At 38.6% G+C, this 16,723-nt stretch overlaps 3 protein-coding genes and 3 non-coding genes across 6 annotated transcripts in view; 5 read left to right on the top strand and 1 right to left on the bottom strand.

Moving 5' to 3' along the window:
• The window catches only part of LOC131190413 (uncharacterized), a 39,419-nt gene extending 37,652 nt beyond the window's left edge, over positions 1-1,767 (bottom strand). Inside the window, exon 1 of the mRNA XM_058167734.1 lies at positions 667-1,767. The gene's annotated coding sequence lies outside the window, so the exon portion shown is untranslated. The remainder of the gene's footprint in view (positions 1-666) is intronic.
• A 3,370-nt stretch (positions 1,768-5,137) lies between these two features.
• On the top strand, positions 5,138-5,958 carry LOC131190314 (histone H2B.v3-like). Its single transcript, XM_058167594.1, has one exon. It carries the CDS (start codon positions 5,150-5,152, stop codon positions 5,597-5,599), a length of 450 nt encoding a protein of 149 aa, XP_058023577.1. The 5' UTR covers positions 5,138-5,149; the 3' UTR covers positions 5,600-5,958.
• Positions 5,959-6,564: 606 nt separating this feature from the next.
• On the top strand, positions 6,565-6,674 carry TRNAL-CAA (transfer RNA leucine (anticodon CAA)). Its single transcript has 2 exons — positions 6,565-6,602; positions 6,629-6,674. It is a non-coding gene; the product is annotated as a tRNA-Leu (tRNA).
• Positions 6,675-7,203: 529 nt separating this feature from the next.
• On the top strand, positions 7,204-7,275 carry TRNAE-CUC (transfer RNA glutamic acid (anticodon CUC)). The gene has a single exon. It is a non-coding gene; the product is annotated as a tRNA-Glu (tRNA).
• A 6,316-nt stretch (positions 7,276-13,591) lies between these two features.
• LOC131190315 (histone H2B.v3-like) lies at positions 13,592-14,305 on the top strand. Its single transcript, XM_058167595.1, has one exon. It carries the CDS (start codon positions 13,592-13,594, stop codon positions 14,039-14,041), a length of 450 nt encoding a protein of 149 aa, XP_058023578.1. The 3' UTR covers positions 14,042-14,305.
• A 906-nt stretch (positions 14,306-15,211) lies between these two features.
• On the top strand, positions 15,212-15,283 carry TRNAE-CUC (transfer RNA glutamic acid (anticodon CUC)). Its single transcript has one exon. It is a non-coding gene; the product is annotated as a tRNA-Glu (tRNA).
• The last annotated feature ends 1,440 nt before the right edge of the window (positions 15,284-16,723 follow it).

The raw sequence follows: 16,723 nt of genomic DNA, 5'->3' as shown, positions 1-16,723 counted from the left end.
GTTCCTGGCCACACATAAACACTAAAATCTCTGTTCCATATTTGTAGATCCCAATTTTAGATTTTTGTCCCTGTAATAATTCTTTATAAACTGATTTAAGAGCAACCTCATGGCCCATGGAAGACAACTATTTATAGTAGAATCACATCATAAAATGTGTTCCTACTTGGGTGCACATATAAAATTAATTTGCAGCAAGCAAAATGGAAATCTTTGGAGTTATGTGCTGGGCAGATATGACAGCAAAATTGAATATTTTTTCAAAGTCACCAGTATCACTTCCATAAATTTATCTGACCCCCCCCCACCTTTTTTTTTTTTGCAAGGTAGATAAATCTTCAAGAAGTGCCTAATGGTAATGCAGTAGCAGCCTCTTTTTTAAAATTAAGAGTCAGCACAAGATGAAGCCGAAAAGGATGTTCCAGCGCATAGTGAAAAAGCCTCAAAATCTTTATCTTAAGGTAAGGTACACTAGATATTTTAAAGAAACACATATTTATGAAGGACCGCGTTCTACTGAATCCACAATTCTTTTATTTTTTTCCACCTTCAGAGGCATGGCATATCTAACTCGGGAATAAGATCGACGTAAGCTAAACCGGCGATCCTAATCAGGAGACTAGATTTTAACTTGTACCAAGAGCTAATAACACAAGCAATGAATACCAATTCTGCGCTTGGTTCGCATCAAATCTCGGTCATTCCTCTCCTCTCCTCTCGCTTTCCAAGCCGAATTTGCAGCACAAGCTGGTCGCTTGGAACCGGAAGCGCGCGCAGAAGTAGAATGGGCGGTGGAGGAGAGAGGGAAAAGGCGGCAGTTCTTACGACGGCAAAGCTGGAGATGCATGAGCAGCTTTGGCTTTCCGCTTCGTTCCACACGCTCCCATGAATTTACAGGCGGAAATCCTAGGTTGTTGTCCCAAGTTGCCAGGCGAGCTTTCCTCTCTTCGGGATAGTTTCAAAATGCCTGGCTGGGCGCGTGGCTCGTTTGCCAGGCTGAGCGAAGACGAGCGTCCCAGGAGCGACCCGAGATTTCGCTCAGACGGCAACCTCGAGGATGTCCGTCCAACCGTCCAGTTCCTTTAAGGGTCAGGTTGCAAATCCCGGATAGACTGGAAAAGCCGCTACACCGCTGAAGCGGAGACAGTTGCCGCCCGGCTTGGAAGCAGCAACGGCACAGGAAGGGGTTGGATCAGCTCTCGGTCACAGCTGTGCGTGGCCTGCAACGGCGGGCGAATCGGAAGAAGCGGCAAAAGGAAAAAGGCGGCCCGCTGAAAATTGAGCTGCGGGTGCGTTTAGTTATACGTATAAGTTATTCCCCTTGGAGAAGTCCCGTCGCCGAAGTGCTTTTCCACGGATCTGTGATAGCAGCTTTCAACCGCGAGCCCGACCAGAGTGAAAACTTCCAAATCCTAGACTAGGTTCAAATCAAATCAAATCTTTGTTGTCAGTGCACAACATATGTGCAAAATAGAATAGAATAGAATAGAATTTTTTATTGGCCAAGTGTGATTGGACGGACACACAAGGAATTTGTCTTGGTGCATATAAGGTAACCAACTTTTTTACAATGAGGACGACACAAATTGAAGAAAAAAAATCGTAAATAAAAGAAACATTTTATTCATTGCAACAGTAATACATAATACACTATAATATGATCAAAGCATGATAAAAACATTTGTAACAATAACATTTTATATTGTGATTGTGCTTACATGCCTATTAATTATTATTTAAATGAATACTTTTCCATTGAATAAATAAACTTGTAAATAAAATTATACATGCCTTTTCAAGATCCATAATTTCAGATGGATGATAAGCTAGATGTGTAAAGATTATGATTTTTGCTACTCATTGTAATTTTTGGAAGTGTGAAAACATTCCTCTGTCATAATAATACTAATTCTTGCTAAGAAAAACTAAAAAGTCTGAATGGTGGGTGTGGCAGTACCTGGAAACAGCAGAATTGAAAGATTTGAGCTATTGGAGATTAAAAAAAAATACAAAGACTTGCAAATAGAAGTAGAATGGCAGTGGCAAAGGCAAGCAAGGGTCGTACCAATAATAATACGCGCCTTGGGTGCAATCCCAAAACAACTGGAGCACCACTTGAATACTATCAGCATTGACAAGTTCACCATCAGTCAGTTGCAAAAAGCAGCTTTATTTGGAACAGCTTACATCCTGTGATGATACCTTTGATTTAATCAAACCTTCACATCTGTCTATCCCAGGTCCTTGGGAAGGGCTCAATAGGTGGACAAAAATTCCAAATGCAGTCTGAATATCTGCCTGTGTGACAAGCAATAATTTATTAAGAGTATGCTGCATGTCTCAATGATTCTACAGTGAAATAAAGTACAATAAAATAAAAAAGTAAAGATAAAAAGATGGCAAGCATGATGAAATAAGGGGTCTCACTCTTCCACACCAAAGGCCGGAGTGAAAAGGCAGGTCTTGGTTCTTCTAAATCTAAACAACAAAGATGGGAGGCGGCTCACACAAAGTTTAGTTCAAGTAAAAACTTTCTATAGTGTGCAGGGATTATATTATTTTCATGGAAACATCTTTCCACTCAGTCTTTCTGAACTGAAGAGATTTCTAGTTCAGTTCTGAAATAGAATGAAATTTGCAACAGGAGCTTTGAAAGAATATTGTAGGGTAAGAAGATAGTTCAGTGATTAAACAAGTCATTCTCAGTTCAAGTAGAAAATACAACCCTCTTAGAAACTTAATATTTTTTATTTTACTACTTAGGTGCCTTTTTTAAAAAGTAACATTGTACCATAATTTGGTTAGTCTTATGGGAGAGTTTTGGAAACTAAAAATTAACACAAATTTATGATCCGTGAAAATTGATGCACAGCGATTAACATTTGTCATGGTCCTGCTTGCGTTTCATCTTGATTCTGCCAATGACAGTGACAGTGTCACAATGTCTTCTGTTGGCCCATGTCAAAGAGAAAGCTCAGGAAGTACATTATGAGGTGCTGGAACCTGATTGGCTATCCTTTCTACATCAGAACTTGCAACTCTTAGTACACCAGCAGACTATCAGTGGGATGAAGAGTACTGGAGCTCCAGACACTAAATGAAACCAAAGCTCAAAGCCACAGTGGCTTTCTCAGGTGGAAAAAACTGAAATAACTTGGAGACATTGGGGCAATGGCTGCTGCTCGCAGACCAAAGCGCAGGACTCGGTTTCCAAGGAGAAAGAAGCAGACCAGAGGCAGGAAGGGAACACACCGGAAGCTGTTGCCAAAATGCAGAAAGCAACGTAGAAAACAAGGCAAGCAGGGAACAATGGTGGTGAGAAAGCTAGGTGGGCCTCAAAAGCCAGGTCTGAAGCGACCTTATGACGAGTTTATTTCTAAAGTCCTGCGTCGGCTGCATCGGGACAAAATACCCATATCAACCAAAGCAAAGGGAAAGATGATCTCCTTCATAAGGAAGTTCTACAACAATGTGTCTGAGAAGGCCAAGTGTAACAAGAAAGTCAAGCAGAGCTGTACCATCGGCTCCAAGGAATTACAAAATGCATTAAAGAAAGTGATGCGCAAAAAGCACGCCATGGATTTGGTCCAAACTATACGCAAAGAGCCACGACGCTATTAGAACTGCTCCTTCCTATTTCCTTTGGTTGGCCCTTGTGACATCTACAAACAAGAAGGAGGGGAGAGAGCCAGCCTTCAAAACAACGCCCCCCCCTCCAAAATCTAGTTTCCACCTGATGAAAAGTCCTGACAATACTCTAAAGATACTGAGAATCTCTTCCTTTTTGAGGGACATCTCACGTAAGCACAGGAACCAACAACCTTCTGACCTGCAGAAAACTCCTCACATCACTGGAAAAAAAATCTTTGGAAAAGAAACATCTTATTCTTAGGAGTATAATAAAATGGGGTTTTATCAGGTCATTTAATGCTCACGTGGTTTTCTTTCCTTTTAAATAATGTCGGCTGCAGTGTGACTTGAACCCAAACCTTCTTGCACACTGAACATTAGAGGGTAGGGACAAAAAAGGTAGATGTAGCACTTCTGAAAATTGTTATGAGATTTGGAGGTTTAGTTAAACTCACCACCTAATGAGTTTATGATGGTTATCCAAATGGAAGATTTCATACTTGCAACGTAACTTGGATATCTGGGTTTGTTTAGAAACAGGAATGGGATTACTAGGTAATTACAGTACTGCTTTGAGTCCTTCACACCCTGTGTGAATGAAAATGATTGGTGTGTCTCAGAAATAATACTGTTCTCTGTTCTTAGGAAACAATCAGGTCACAATCTCAAGTGGCTTCTTGAAAGAAACAAATTTAGACTTGCAAATTGTTCAGTATATTGAACTGAGAACCAGGGATGTCTGCAGGGGGTTCAAAAAAGTCAAGATGATGAGGCCCTTGCCTTTTATATGAACATAATACATGTGTTAGTTACATGTAAAAACAGCCATATTCAGGGGGGTTATGGGATGGGTGGAAAATGGTTGAGGATACCTCAGCTCCAAGACAGAGGCCATCTTGATCACAATCCATTTATTGAATTGATCCTATCTTCCTTAAATCCAAATTCCATACCAGCACGATCTTGAACTTGTTCTGAAGCTATAACTATATTTACCTCATATTCTCTATTACACTTACATGTGTCTACATTAGTTATCATTGCATAATCATGTTCAGCCCTTGCATCCAGATCAGATTTCCAAGTTAAGTCATACACTGTGGGTTTGAAAAACATGACAAAAATTGGTTTGGATTGGGGCAGGACCTGGTAATACGAAGGAAGCTGCTAATACTGCAGTAATTTCCCAGTGCCAATTCAATACTTCCTGTCTGAGAGTTGGTAAGGGTAGCAACCTATTCATGAATGAATAGCAAAGTATGTTGTAGCTTAGAACGTATTTTAGGATAGCTGATGAACGGGGTAAAACTGTATGGCATTATATCGTTATAGCAATGGCCATTAAGCTGTTGATCATAACCATTTTAATGTAACAATGACAGCTTACCTATAACAAAGGCAAAGATAGCCAACCAATCAGGTCTCCCAGTGTAGCCCTATTTGCATGAGGCTGTCTATAAGTGACATTGCCTCAAAAATCTGATGACATTTCAAGCAGGAGCTTCCAGAGAAAAGAACAATGGCTGCCAAACAGCAAGGCAAAAAGAAAGCCAGAAATGCAAAGAGAAAGAAAATCCAGAAAAAGTACCAACTAGCCAAGCGGAAGCAGAAGAAACTGCAGCCTAGGAAACAGAAGAAGCACCAGGCTCGTCCTAAGCGTCGGGTCAAGCAGCCCTCTGCCACCAAGTCAGTGGACAGTGGTCCAGAGAGGATCTGCTCCCCAAGGCTCTTTGCCGCCAAGGTCTTTCGGCAGATGCCCAAGGTCAGGATGGAGATCAAGGCCAGGAGCCTGATGAAGACCTTGCTGACTGATGTCTATGACCATGTGGCCACAGAGGTGGAGAATTTGAGCCAGAAGAACGACCTGTCCAACATCAGCGGCACTGATGTGCAAGCTGCCTTGAAGGAAGCCATGACAAAGGAAATGGCCAAACACTCGGCCGAGCCTATCAGCACTGAATGTGCTTAGAGATGTGCTCAGGGAGCCAAAGGGAGAAGACCAAAGATCTTTAAAAAATATCCAAGAAACTTTAACATATTTTCCTGCCCTTTTAAGCGTAAGAAATCCTGCAGTCTACCTTTCCTAAGACATCATCTTTCACCTCCACAGATGTTACTCGGAAACAATAGGAAGTTAAAAGTGATGACTGGACAATGGCCTGTATTTTTGAAGAGAATTTCATCTCATAAGCCAGAAGCTCAAGGCTAAGAAAGATGAGCCATGGTTAAATAGATGTTTGAAATAATTGTTTGTGAGGTGTTTGCAAAAAGGAAAAGGAACATCATATTATGTACAATATGTATGTATGTATCGCCAATAAATCAGGATTTTAGCAACTACATTCAATGAATTGCATGTATGATTTTTTTTAGTGTTTTCTTCTCTCTTTAGGGGATTTTTCTCTGGGTTTTTATTTTAATCAGCTACCCAAAATTTTTGTCTTACAGTTGTATCAAAAGGATAATAATACTAGAAATTCGCAATAGTCATACCATGAAAATGAATTTTCATTGAGTTTGTCCTACAGCCTATCAAATTACGGCTGCGACCAACTATACATAATAATAAATATCAGTACATTGGGAGGCGGCAGCACTAAGGATTATTTTTAAAAAGGAGTGCCAGTTAATTTTACAAAAAAAAAAAGACCCTAGTTGGAACTGGAACTGTTTGGCCCCAGGAACTATAAACATCGTCCAAACGTCTAGCGGCTTGACTGGATGTTTAGTTTTCCAATTGTAATGCAGTTATGCTTTGTGGCTGCCGGGGAGTTCAGATAGTTAGATATTTACCCTGGCGCATTATTTTTCCGAGGAAACGTGAAGAAATCTGCATGTGTCACAATTGCTTTGCAAACTGCAATCTAGGTTCGTGTGTTGGCGGAACGAAATGGAAGTATAAAGGGACTCTTTTCAGAAGCTTATTAAGCGAGTGTCAGGATGGCCGAGTGGTCTAAGGCGCCAGACTCAAGGCTTAGCTCCTTCCCTGTGCTGGGTGTTCTGGTCTCCGAATGGAGGCGTGGGTTCAAATCCCACTTCTGACAACTCCCTTTTTCCCCCTCTTATATTATATGGGTCTTTTTTCTTCCTATATGTCCACAAAGACGTATCAAACTTATGCTTATATATCTAGAAAACAAGCGAAACTTACATTTTAAAGGTTTTTCATCCTGCTCATTTTATGGACGCGTTCACGTTTTTTTTTTCCTATTTTCAATTTCTCTTTGCTAGCGAAGAAGCATTTTGCGGGATAGAGAATTTTAAGACCGGATGCATAGAAAAGAATCCCGCTCCCCATTCCCCCTTTTCCTTTAAGATTCTGATCTCTGAATTTTAGAAATGAAAATCTCCAGATCTTCCTGAATGCTTTATCATAGCGTTTTATAGAAAAGGAACTTCAGGTTATATTTCTGGTTGCTGGGAAAAACATCAAGTTTAAAATGTCTGAATGATTATAATACTACATTTCATTGAGTCTCATTGTAGTTTGATAGAAAATAATTACATTTATCAAAAAATATAGAATGCCCTATTTGGACTATGTTAGGACTAAAGAAAAGGTTTATAGCAGGTTCCCTGGTGGTCTAGTGGTTAGGATTCGGCGCTCTCACCGCCGCGGCCCGGGTTCGATTCCCGGTCAGGGAATGACCTTTTTCTTCATAATCAAATTGTTCCTTAACGAGAAGCCTCTTTTATTCTATTTTTAAAAAGCTCTTTTCATAGTTTACTATACATTTCTAAAAAAACTGCTGTAGTAGTTTCCTCAATTTCAGCCAAATAAAGCAAAAGAAAAACAAAACAAAACCGATCACTCCTTGTCCTTCTAGAAATAATACCTTGATCTTCGTTTATTCTTACGGTTTGCTACCCTTTTAACCAGAACTACGTTATCCATGAGATGACTTATCAAGTTTTTTTTAACACTAGTGAATAACGATAATGTTTGAAGATCCCTCAAGTTTGTATTTAAAGCTTTGTATTTATATTTCCTCAAGAATAAGAATTAAAATGAAACAAATATTAAAATTAAATATGAAATGAACGTGTGTTTGTGTGCATAGTAAGATGGAAATAGACGCAATAGATGCTTTAGTAAGAAAATCCTTTAAATATCATTAAAAAAGGAAAAGCTCAACAACCCTATTAAGAGATTTAATATAATTAAATATAGTATTTATTTAATTGAAAATTTAATTATAAACATGATACATACTTTCATATTTAAATGCTTGGTGATATTGCTGCTCAATGATATTTGGCTCTGCTTACAGTTTCTACTCAATTATGTTAAAAGTCCAATTAGCAAAATTTAAAAAAAAGGTGTGAAGTCCATGATTTCAAACAAGTTGACTAATTGTGTGTTTTATATAAGGAAAGAGTTTTCTATAAAATGTACGCAAATTCTTGTAAGAACTTCTGTAAAAAAATGCAAGGAAACAACAGTCTGATGTAGAATAAGGTTATAGTTTACTGCTATTAAGATAAACCTTAAAAAGTTTGATAACATTCTGGTTCCTGCCTCTGATGTCTCATTAATTTAACTTTTAATTTTTCTAATGTAGCCATGAAAGAGATCTCATTAATCCACAATTTAGTCGTTATATTATCTAGAGTGTGTCATGTTACATAATTATATTTTGGCTAATAAGATTAAATAATAAGTTTCTTATATTTAAGCTTTTTTATTTACTACTGTGAGGAGCATTCAGGGTTTTTAAAAAAATAAGTGCTAGAACTTATCTTCCCAAAAATGTTACACCAAAAATGTAGAACTTTATGATATGATCAGCACAAGCGGGGGAAAAAATGACATTTTTTTGGACAACCCGTCCAATATATGGAAGAATAATTTTGAAATATATTTTCAAAATATATTTATATATTTTATATAAATATTATACAAGTATTTATATAAAATAAATATAATATATATAATAATTTATATTATATATATATATTAAATATATGCCAGCCTTAGAGAGCCTATATAACCTTTCACTTCATTTCTTGCACTGACATGACCTGACATGAATCCTTCTGCTTTCCTTAACTTCTGCTTATTTGTCTCCTGTGTGGGATTACCAAGATCAGTTTTCCAAGTTTATTTTAAACTGTACGGTGGATCCAGTATTTCTAATTGCAATAATAACCTATATACATTCTTGAAATTGTTCCTTTTGATTATTCTAAATAATGACGTACAGATAGTCCTTAACTTACAATAGTTTATTTAATGACTGTTCAAAATTACAATGGCACTGAAAAAAGTGATTTACGACTGTTTTCACACATTGCAGATCCCCATGGACACACGATCAAAATTCAGACACTTGGCAACTGATTCATATTTATGATGATTGCAGTATCCCTGGGTCACTTGCTCATTTTTTGTGACTTTCTGATAAGCAAAATCAATGGGGAAGCCAGATTCACTTAACAATCATGTCGCTAACTTAACAACTGCAGTGGTTCACTTAACAAATGTGGCCTGAAAGATTGTAAAATGGAGCAAAACTCACTTAACAGATGTCTTGCCTAGCAACAGAAATTTGCTATGCGAATTTCAAGAAGCTTCTTCAGTTCTGACTGAAGAGAATGGAAGGATTCATATTCCTTGTGGTCATCCGGTCATTAGCACTCTCACACCTTCAAGGAAAAATAAAGGAAGTCCAGTTGCCTTTTGAAAAAGCATTTTTGGGACAACCATGACTTGGATGACTGAGAATCTCCATAGACATTTTGAATAGTACTAAAGACTTCAGTGATTTCTGAAACAGAAAATAGAGGCGCCATGAATTCTGGGAATAATAATGTATTTAAATATTGATTAATTTCTAATGGTGATAGATTGAAGAATATATTTGGTTGGATATATGTGAGTGCGAGAGTGTGCATGATTGTTAAAAAAAATTGAATTCTTGACTTATACCTTTAATTTTGGTGTTAATTTTACTTAGAGTTGGAACCATAACATTTATTGCTGTGTGCCACTCAGTTGTGACATCATAGGATTTCATAACTGCCCAGATCATAACCACACCTGGAGTGATAATGGTAGCTTTATTACAGCAAAGGTTTGAGCTGTCCAATCAGCACTTTCAGTTTAATTCCTTCATTTGCATACTGTTGCCTATAAATGGCTTCACTCACAATGGGTTGGTGACATTTGAAGGCAAGGGCTTGCTGAGAGTAGGACCAAAACAGTAACAGAAAAAAAGAACAATGGCTGCTAAACAGCAAGTGAAAAGAAAGGCCAAAACTGTGAAAAGAAACCAGCTCAGGAAGAAGTATCAGTACACCCGGCAAAGTCGAAGAACTCGAACTCAGAAGAGACTCCATTCTCACCTAGAACATGGGGTCAAGCATGCATATGCCACTAACACTGTCAGCAGCAAGATGGTGAGATTCAGTTCCCCTAAGCTGTTTGCCTCCAAGATGGTCCGACAGGTGCTCAAGTCTTACGTTGAAGCCAAAACCAAAGGCCTGGTCAAAACCTTACTAACAGATGTATACAATCATGTAACCACAGAAGTGCAGGGCCTGAGCCAGAAAACCCAGCCCTTCAGCATCAGCTGCACAGATGTGCAGGCTGCTTTGAAAGAAGCCATGACGAAGGAGCTGGCCAGCCACACGGCTGAGCCCATCAGCAGTGCTTAGAAGAAGTAGCCCTTTCCTCTCCTTGGAAAGGCCCCATGTAAGGGTGAAAAGGAAGAGGATCATTTCAAGAAAGACCTAAGAAACATTAAAATATTTTGCTGCCTTATTATATCCAAGAAATCCTGTGATCTCCCATTCACTAAACTTCTAGCTTCACTTCCAACAGTAGCTTAGAAAATGGAGTTTATGGGATGAGCTAAACAACATTGTGCATATTCATAATCATCTGAACTACCTGGTGATGAAACAGATGTTGGACTGCTCTATCTGTACTAGAGATATTCCATACTATAAAGAAGAATCAGACCAATCTACCTTATTTCAATTGTTTGTGAAGTGGTTTCTGATCAGAAGAGGAACATCGTATATTATGTATCATGCTTTTCCAATAAATCAGGATTTTAGCAGCTTTAATAACTCTCATGTGTATATTGTATCTTTTATACTATTTCTGGTTTAAAATCTTGTACACCATTTCCAGTTTAAAAATCCTGAAGTCATCACTAGAGATTAAAATATTCAGTTAAAACAATAGAATCTAAGAATCGTGGGCAGGCAGATGGTGATGACAAACCTAATTATATCACACATTGATGGTATAGCTATTAAAAGAGCAAAATTATCTTGCAAAATGGAATAAAGGCATGTGAAATCTTGTAGTTCTTTTGCCTTGGTCATGAAAGATAAAGAAACATATATAAGCAATACTAGCTAGAATAGACACTGGGATCATTTCTAGCATCAACAAAGCTTTGCTAGATTGGATGTACACCACTTCAAAATAATACAATCAGAATATTTGCCAAAATTCTCCTGAAAACTAATGTGTAGATAGTGATAAAGCTGCTCCTTATTGATGGTATAATGAAAATTGTAATTACACTTTCATATAAATTACCTGAGGTTTTTGGAATTTCTATCAAGAATGGAATGCTTGATCAGATCTTTGATGTAGTTATTTGGAATCTCATTATAGCTGTTGCTCATCTACAAATTAGTATATTTCAAATGCTGAATTGTAGCAATTAACAACTGGAAAGAAGAACAGGAGGTGGTTCAAGCCTGTTCTGAATGGTCTGAATGGTCTGAATGGTCTGAATGGTGATTGGTCTCATTCGAGACAATGACGAATCCGCATATAGACGAGAGGTCGAACGACTAGCCTTGTGGTGCAACCAAAACAATCTGGAACTGAACACACTCAAAACCGTAGAAATGGTGGTAGACTTTAGGAAAAACCCTTCCATACTTCCACCTCTCACAATACTTGACAACACAGTATCAACAGTAGAAACCTTCAAATTTCTGGGTTCTATCATATCGCAAGATCTCAAATGGACAGCTAACATCAAAAACATCATTAAAAAAGGACAACAAAGAATGTTCTTTCTGCGCCAACTCAGTAAGCTCAAACTGCCCAAGGAGCTGCTGATCCAATTCTACAGAGGAATTATTGAGTCTGTCATTTGCACCTCTATAACTGTCTGGTTCGGTTCTGCAACCCAACAAGAAAAACACAGACTTCAGAGGATAATTAGAACTGCAGAAAAAATAATTGCTACCAACTTGCCTTCCATTGAGGACCTGTATACTGCACGAATCAAGAAGAGGGCCGTGAAAATATTTGCAGATCCCTCGCATCCTGGACATAAACTGTTTCAACTCCTACCCTCAAAACGACGCTATAGAGCACTGCACACCAGAACAACTAGACACAAGAACAGTTTTTTCCCGAAGGCCATCACTCTGCTAAACAAATAATTCCCTCAACACTGTCAGACTATTTACTGAATCTGCACTACTATTAATCGTTTCATAGTTCCCATCACCCATCTCTTTCCACTTATGACTGTATGACTATAACTTGTTGCTGGCAATACTTATGATTTATATTGATATATTGATCATCAATTGTGTTGTAAATGTTGTACCTTGATGAACGTATCTTTTCTTTTAGAATAGAATAGAATAGAATAGAATAGAATTTTATTGGCCAAGTGTGATTGGACACACAAGGAATTTGTCTTGGTGCATATGCTCTCAGTGTACATAAAAGAAAAGATACGTTCATCAAGGTACAACATTTACAACACAATTGATGATCAATATATCAATATAAATCATAAGGATTGCCAGCAACAAGTTATAGTCATACAGTCATAAGTGGAAAGAGATTGGTGATGGGAACTATGAAACGATTAATAGTAGTGCAGATTCAGTAAATAGTCTGACAGTGTTGAGGGAATTATTTGTTTTGCAGAGTGATGGCCTTCGGGAAAAAACTGTTCTTGTGTCTAGTTGTTCTGGTGTGCAGTGCTCTATAGCGTCGTTTTGAGGGTAGGAGTTGAAACAGTTTATGTCCAGGATGCGAGGGATCTGCAAATATTTTCACGGCCCTCTTCTTGATTCGTGCAGTATACAGGTCCTCAATGGAAGGCAAGTTGGTAGCAATTATTTTTTCTGCAGTTCTAATTATCCTCTGAAGTTTTATGTACACTGAGAGCATATGCACCAAGACAAATTCCTTGTGTGTCCAATCACACTTGGCCAATAAAATTCTATTCTATTCTATTCTATTCTGAAGTAAATAAAGACAAGATATTTAAACTTTGGCATATAAATCATCTTGGAATTATTGCTTTTTATGACATTTTAAATTTGTCTGAATAATCACAGCAGCTTCTATCTCTTATTTTCAGTTCCTCATGAAGGGGGAACAAATACTTTTCTTAGAATTTTCCCATGTGAAAAATTGTTTTCTGTGGATTTTATCACTTTCTAAGAAGATGCTTTGTCTGTTGAACAGCTCACTGAAATATAGCAGACATATTTGGTAAAATAGCATTCACCCCAAATATTAGGCTACTGCAGACTACATTTGCAACGAGCCAAGAAAATGGTAAACAAGTTGTAAAGACAACCATAAACTCAAAATATTACGGTATTTTGTGTTTAAAGATAATCAAATCGATTTTGGGAATAAGAGCGAGGGTGAAGAACTGGAAACTAGGGTATTCAGTGAAGATGGCAAAAATGAATTTTCATTGCAAAAATTTAAATATGGCCAGGAAATCCTTGAACCAGGAAATGGTGGCAGAGTTAAACTTCATTTCTTGAAGATTAAAAAAAAAATAGATCACAATCCTGTCCTTTGTAACAATGGCTCCATGGATACGATGAAGGTAAGGCTACCCAATCAGCACACTCCATACAGACCTCTCATTTGCATGTTATTGTCTATAAGTGACTTTGTCTGGCAAAAGCCTGGTGACATTTCAGGCAGAGGCTTCAAGAGAAAAGAACAATGGCTGCCAAACAGAAAGGCAAAAGGAAAGTCAGAGATGCAAAGAGAAAGAAAATCCAAAAGAAGCACCAACTAGCTAAGCGGAGGCAGAAGAAACTGCAGCCTAGGAAACAGAAGAAGCACCAGGCTCGTCCTAAGCGTCGGGTCAAGCAGTCCTCTGCCACCAAGTCAGTGGACAGTGGTCCAGAGAGGATCTGCTCCCCAAGGCTCTTTGCCGCCAAGGTCCTTCGGCAAATGCCCAAAGTGCGGATGGAGGCCAAGGCCAGGAGCCTGATGAAGACTTTGCTGACCGATGTCTATGACCATGTGGCCACAGAGGTGGAGAATTTGAGCCAGAAGAATGAGCTGTCCAACATCAGCGGCACAGATGTGCAAGCTGCCTTGAAGGAAGCCATGACAAAGGAATTGGCCAAGCACTCGGCCGAGTCCACTAGCACTGAATGTGCTTAGAGAAGCCTCCTCCCTTCTCCCTCAGGGAGCCAAAGGGAGAAGACCAAAGATCTTAAAAAATATCCTAGAGACTTTAAAATATTTTGCTGCCTTAGGAAATCCACTGAATCCTGTAACCCATCACTGTCTAAGATGCCCATCTTCAATCATCTTCATAGGCAACACAAACACCACAATTATGGTGATTGCCAGCAAATTCTCCTCATTGTTGAATGGAATCAGCTGAGCAGAAAGACCACTGCTTTGGACAAACAGATGTGGAAGATGTTCGTGAGGGGGCTTCCAACAGAGGAAGGAAGTGTAGTATCGGTTTTCTGGTCAACAGGATTTGAGTGGCTTTATTCATGTCTTCCAAATAAATCGGGCTTTTAGCAGCTTTAATTCATTGTGTTTGTTTTTTCTTTCTTAATCACTGAAAATCTATACTTCATGCCGAAAGATAAATATGACTGCTGATTGATCATAAATAGGAGCAAGACGACTTCTTAGCATTTAATTAAAAATAAAAGCCTGTTTCAAGGCGTCCTCCACTCCTAGGGATGGTATTGACCCATTCAGCTGGTCTGTTTGGCAGATTCTCTTTGGTGTTCTCATACTGAGGCAAATACGTATAATTTAAAAAAAGGAGAATAGGAAATATAGGAGAGGTATGAAATGGGAATCACAAATGCAAGTCTTAAAATGCTTTCAACGTGTAATTCTGAGAACCGGGAGTTCTAAAAACATTTACTTTTGAAACTTATTTGGAATTTGGCTTTTTCTTCGAAGAGCAGCGCCGTCCTTAGACGGCCCACGTTTTTCCTGATCCATTTTTTTCCGCAATCGATCCGTCTGGGAATGTTTGTAGCCGCCTCCGAAAAAAACACCCCAAATCAAGTATCTCCTGAATGGATGAAAAAAAGCGTTTCTTTCCATTAATTTGTAAGTTAAAGACAAGTGATATTCCCAGAACGAAAGATACTGTGTTAGTAGTTAAGCTGGTGAGTTTATTAAACTGGCAATGCCTAGGTTAGAGATTTATTTTGTTATGTAATTATAGTATAAAAGAACTGATTTAAGAGAGAGTAAATTTTAGAGGACGATTGCTATAAGAGGAAACTATTAAAAAGCAGGTTTAAAATAAATGGCAATATTGCCTGATAAGACCTTTAAGAAGCATGTTATTTAACTTCCCTGGTGGTCTAGTGGTTAGGATTCGGCGCTCTCACCGCCGCGGCCCGGGTTCGATTCCCGGTCAGGGAACACATTTTGGAAGAAGCCGAAAGGTATATTTTTATGAAATAGGGATATTCAAGACCCTGAAAGCGAATCTACATTTTATAAAATGGAGTCATTCTTCGAGGGGCTGCTTTCTGAAACATAAGAGTTGCTTATCAATTTTATCGTCAAGTATCAATAATAACTTCAACAGATTTCTGAAGAGTTCATTTCTTAAATTTTATACCAATGGGTTACTTAATGAATTATCTTTTCCTTACTCAGAATAATTTATTTTTTACAATTTCTATCACTCCTTCCTGCCTGCCAAAACTCACCACACAAAACAAGGCATCAAGGTAAAGAACCCAACATCAAAACAAGATCACTTAATAGCCACTTAATATCTAAAAAGAAAAGCCAGATAAAACTATGGTCAGGTTTGCATACAATGCACAGCATTTTTCCTGTAGCAGCTGATCTTACCAGAGTATACAAATAACAGTAATTCCCCTTGCTCAGTAGTTCTAGTTTTTCTGCTCTAATATGAAGAAAGGATCAAATTGCCAAAACCTCAGTTTTTTACCTATAATCATGTCAAAATTATGTATTAGAGTTTTGAGAATCATCTTTCAATTCATAATGCGGTGTGCATCAGAGGTGGGTTTCAGCAGGTTCTGACCAGTTTTGGAGAACCAGCAGCAGAAATTTTGAGTAGTTCGGAGAACCGGTAGTAAAAATTCTGACTGGCCCCGCCCCCATCTATTCTCTGCCTCCTGAGTCCCAGCTGATAGGGAGGAAATGGGGATTTTTCAGTAACCTTCCCTTGGAGTGGGGAGGGAATGGAGATTTTACAGTATCTTTCCCCTGCCATGCCCACCAAGCCACATCCACAGAACTGGTAGTAAAAAAAAATTGAATCCCACCACTGGTCACATGGAACGTGGTTGCGTTTTATGTGACTCAATAGCTAGCATATTCAGCTTAGTTCAGCTTTCTGTGTGTTTGTGTGGTGATTTACACTCACCACAGAAACACAAAGTCTCACAAAGCCACATGACAACAAAGCCCCAGCCAATCACAGGACCATGAAGCCCAGCTTCGCCCAGTCCCAGGATCATCAAGTCACACCCACAAAATAAGCCACACCCACAGAACCGGTAGTAAAAAATTTGGAACCCATCCCTGTTGTGCATGTATATGTATCTGCGCACGCACGCACGTATACATGCAAACATACAAACACACACACACACACATTTGTAGGTTTTCATGGGTATAGGTATGTAGGTCTTGGCACATTTGGATCTTGTCCCGTGTAAGGTTGAGAGTATCTTGGCGACATTTCGACAAGGTCTCACTCATCATCTTCAGGCTGGTGCTTTCGGCTTTGTGCTTTACTCTATGTGGTACTTTTATACAGAATTTCTAACAATTAGCAGTTCTAAATGCAAAGCATGCTGCATTTTTGTTAACGTGGTTTTA

Source organism: Ahaetulla prasina, chromosome 2, assembly GCF_028640845.1.
Source record: "Ahaetulla prasina isolate Xishuangbanna chromosome 2, ASM2864084v1, whole genome shotgun sequence".
Lineage (NCBI taxonomy): Eukaryota > Metazoa > Chordata > Lepidosauria > Squamata > Colubridae > Ahaetulla > Ahaetulla prasina.
Note: the sequence above shows the minus strand (reverse complement) of the source record. Positions and strands in the feature narration are given on the sequence as shown.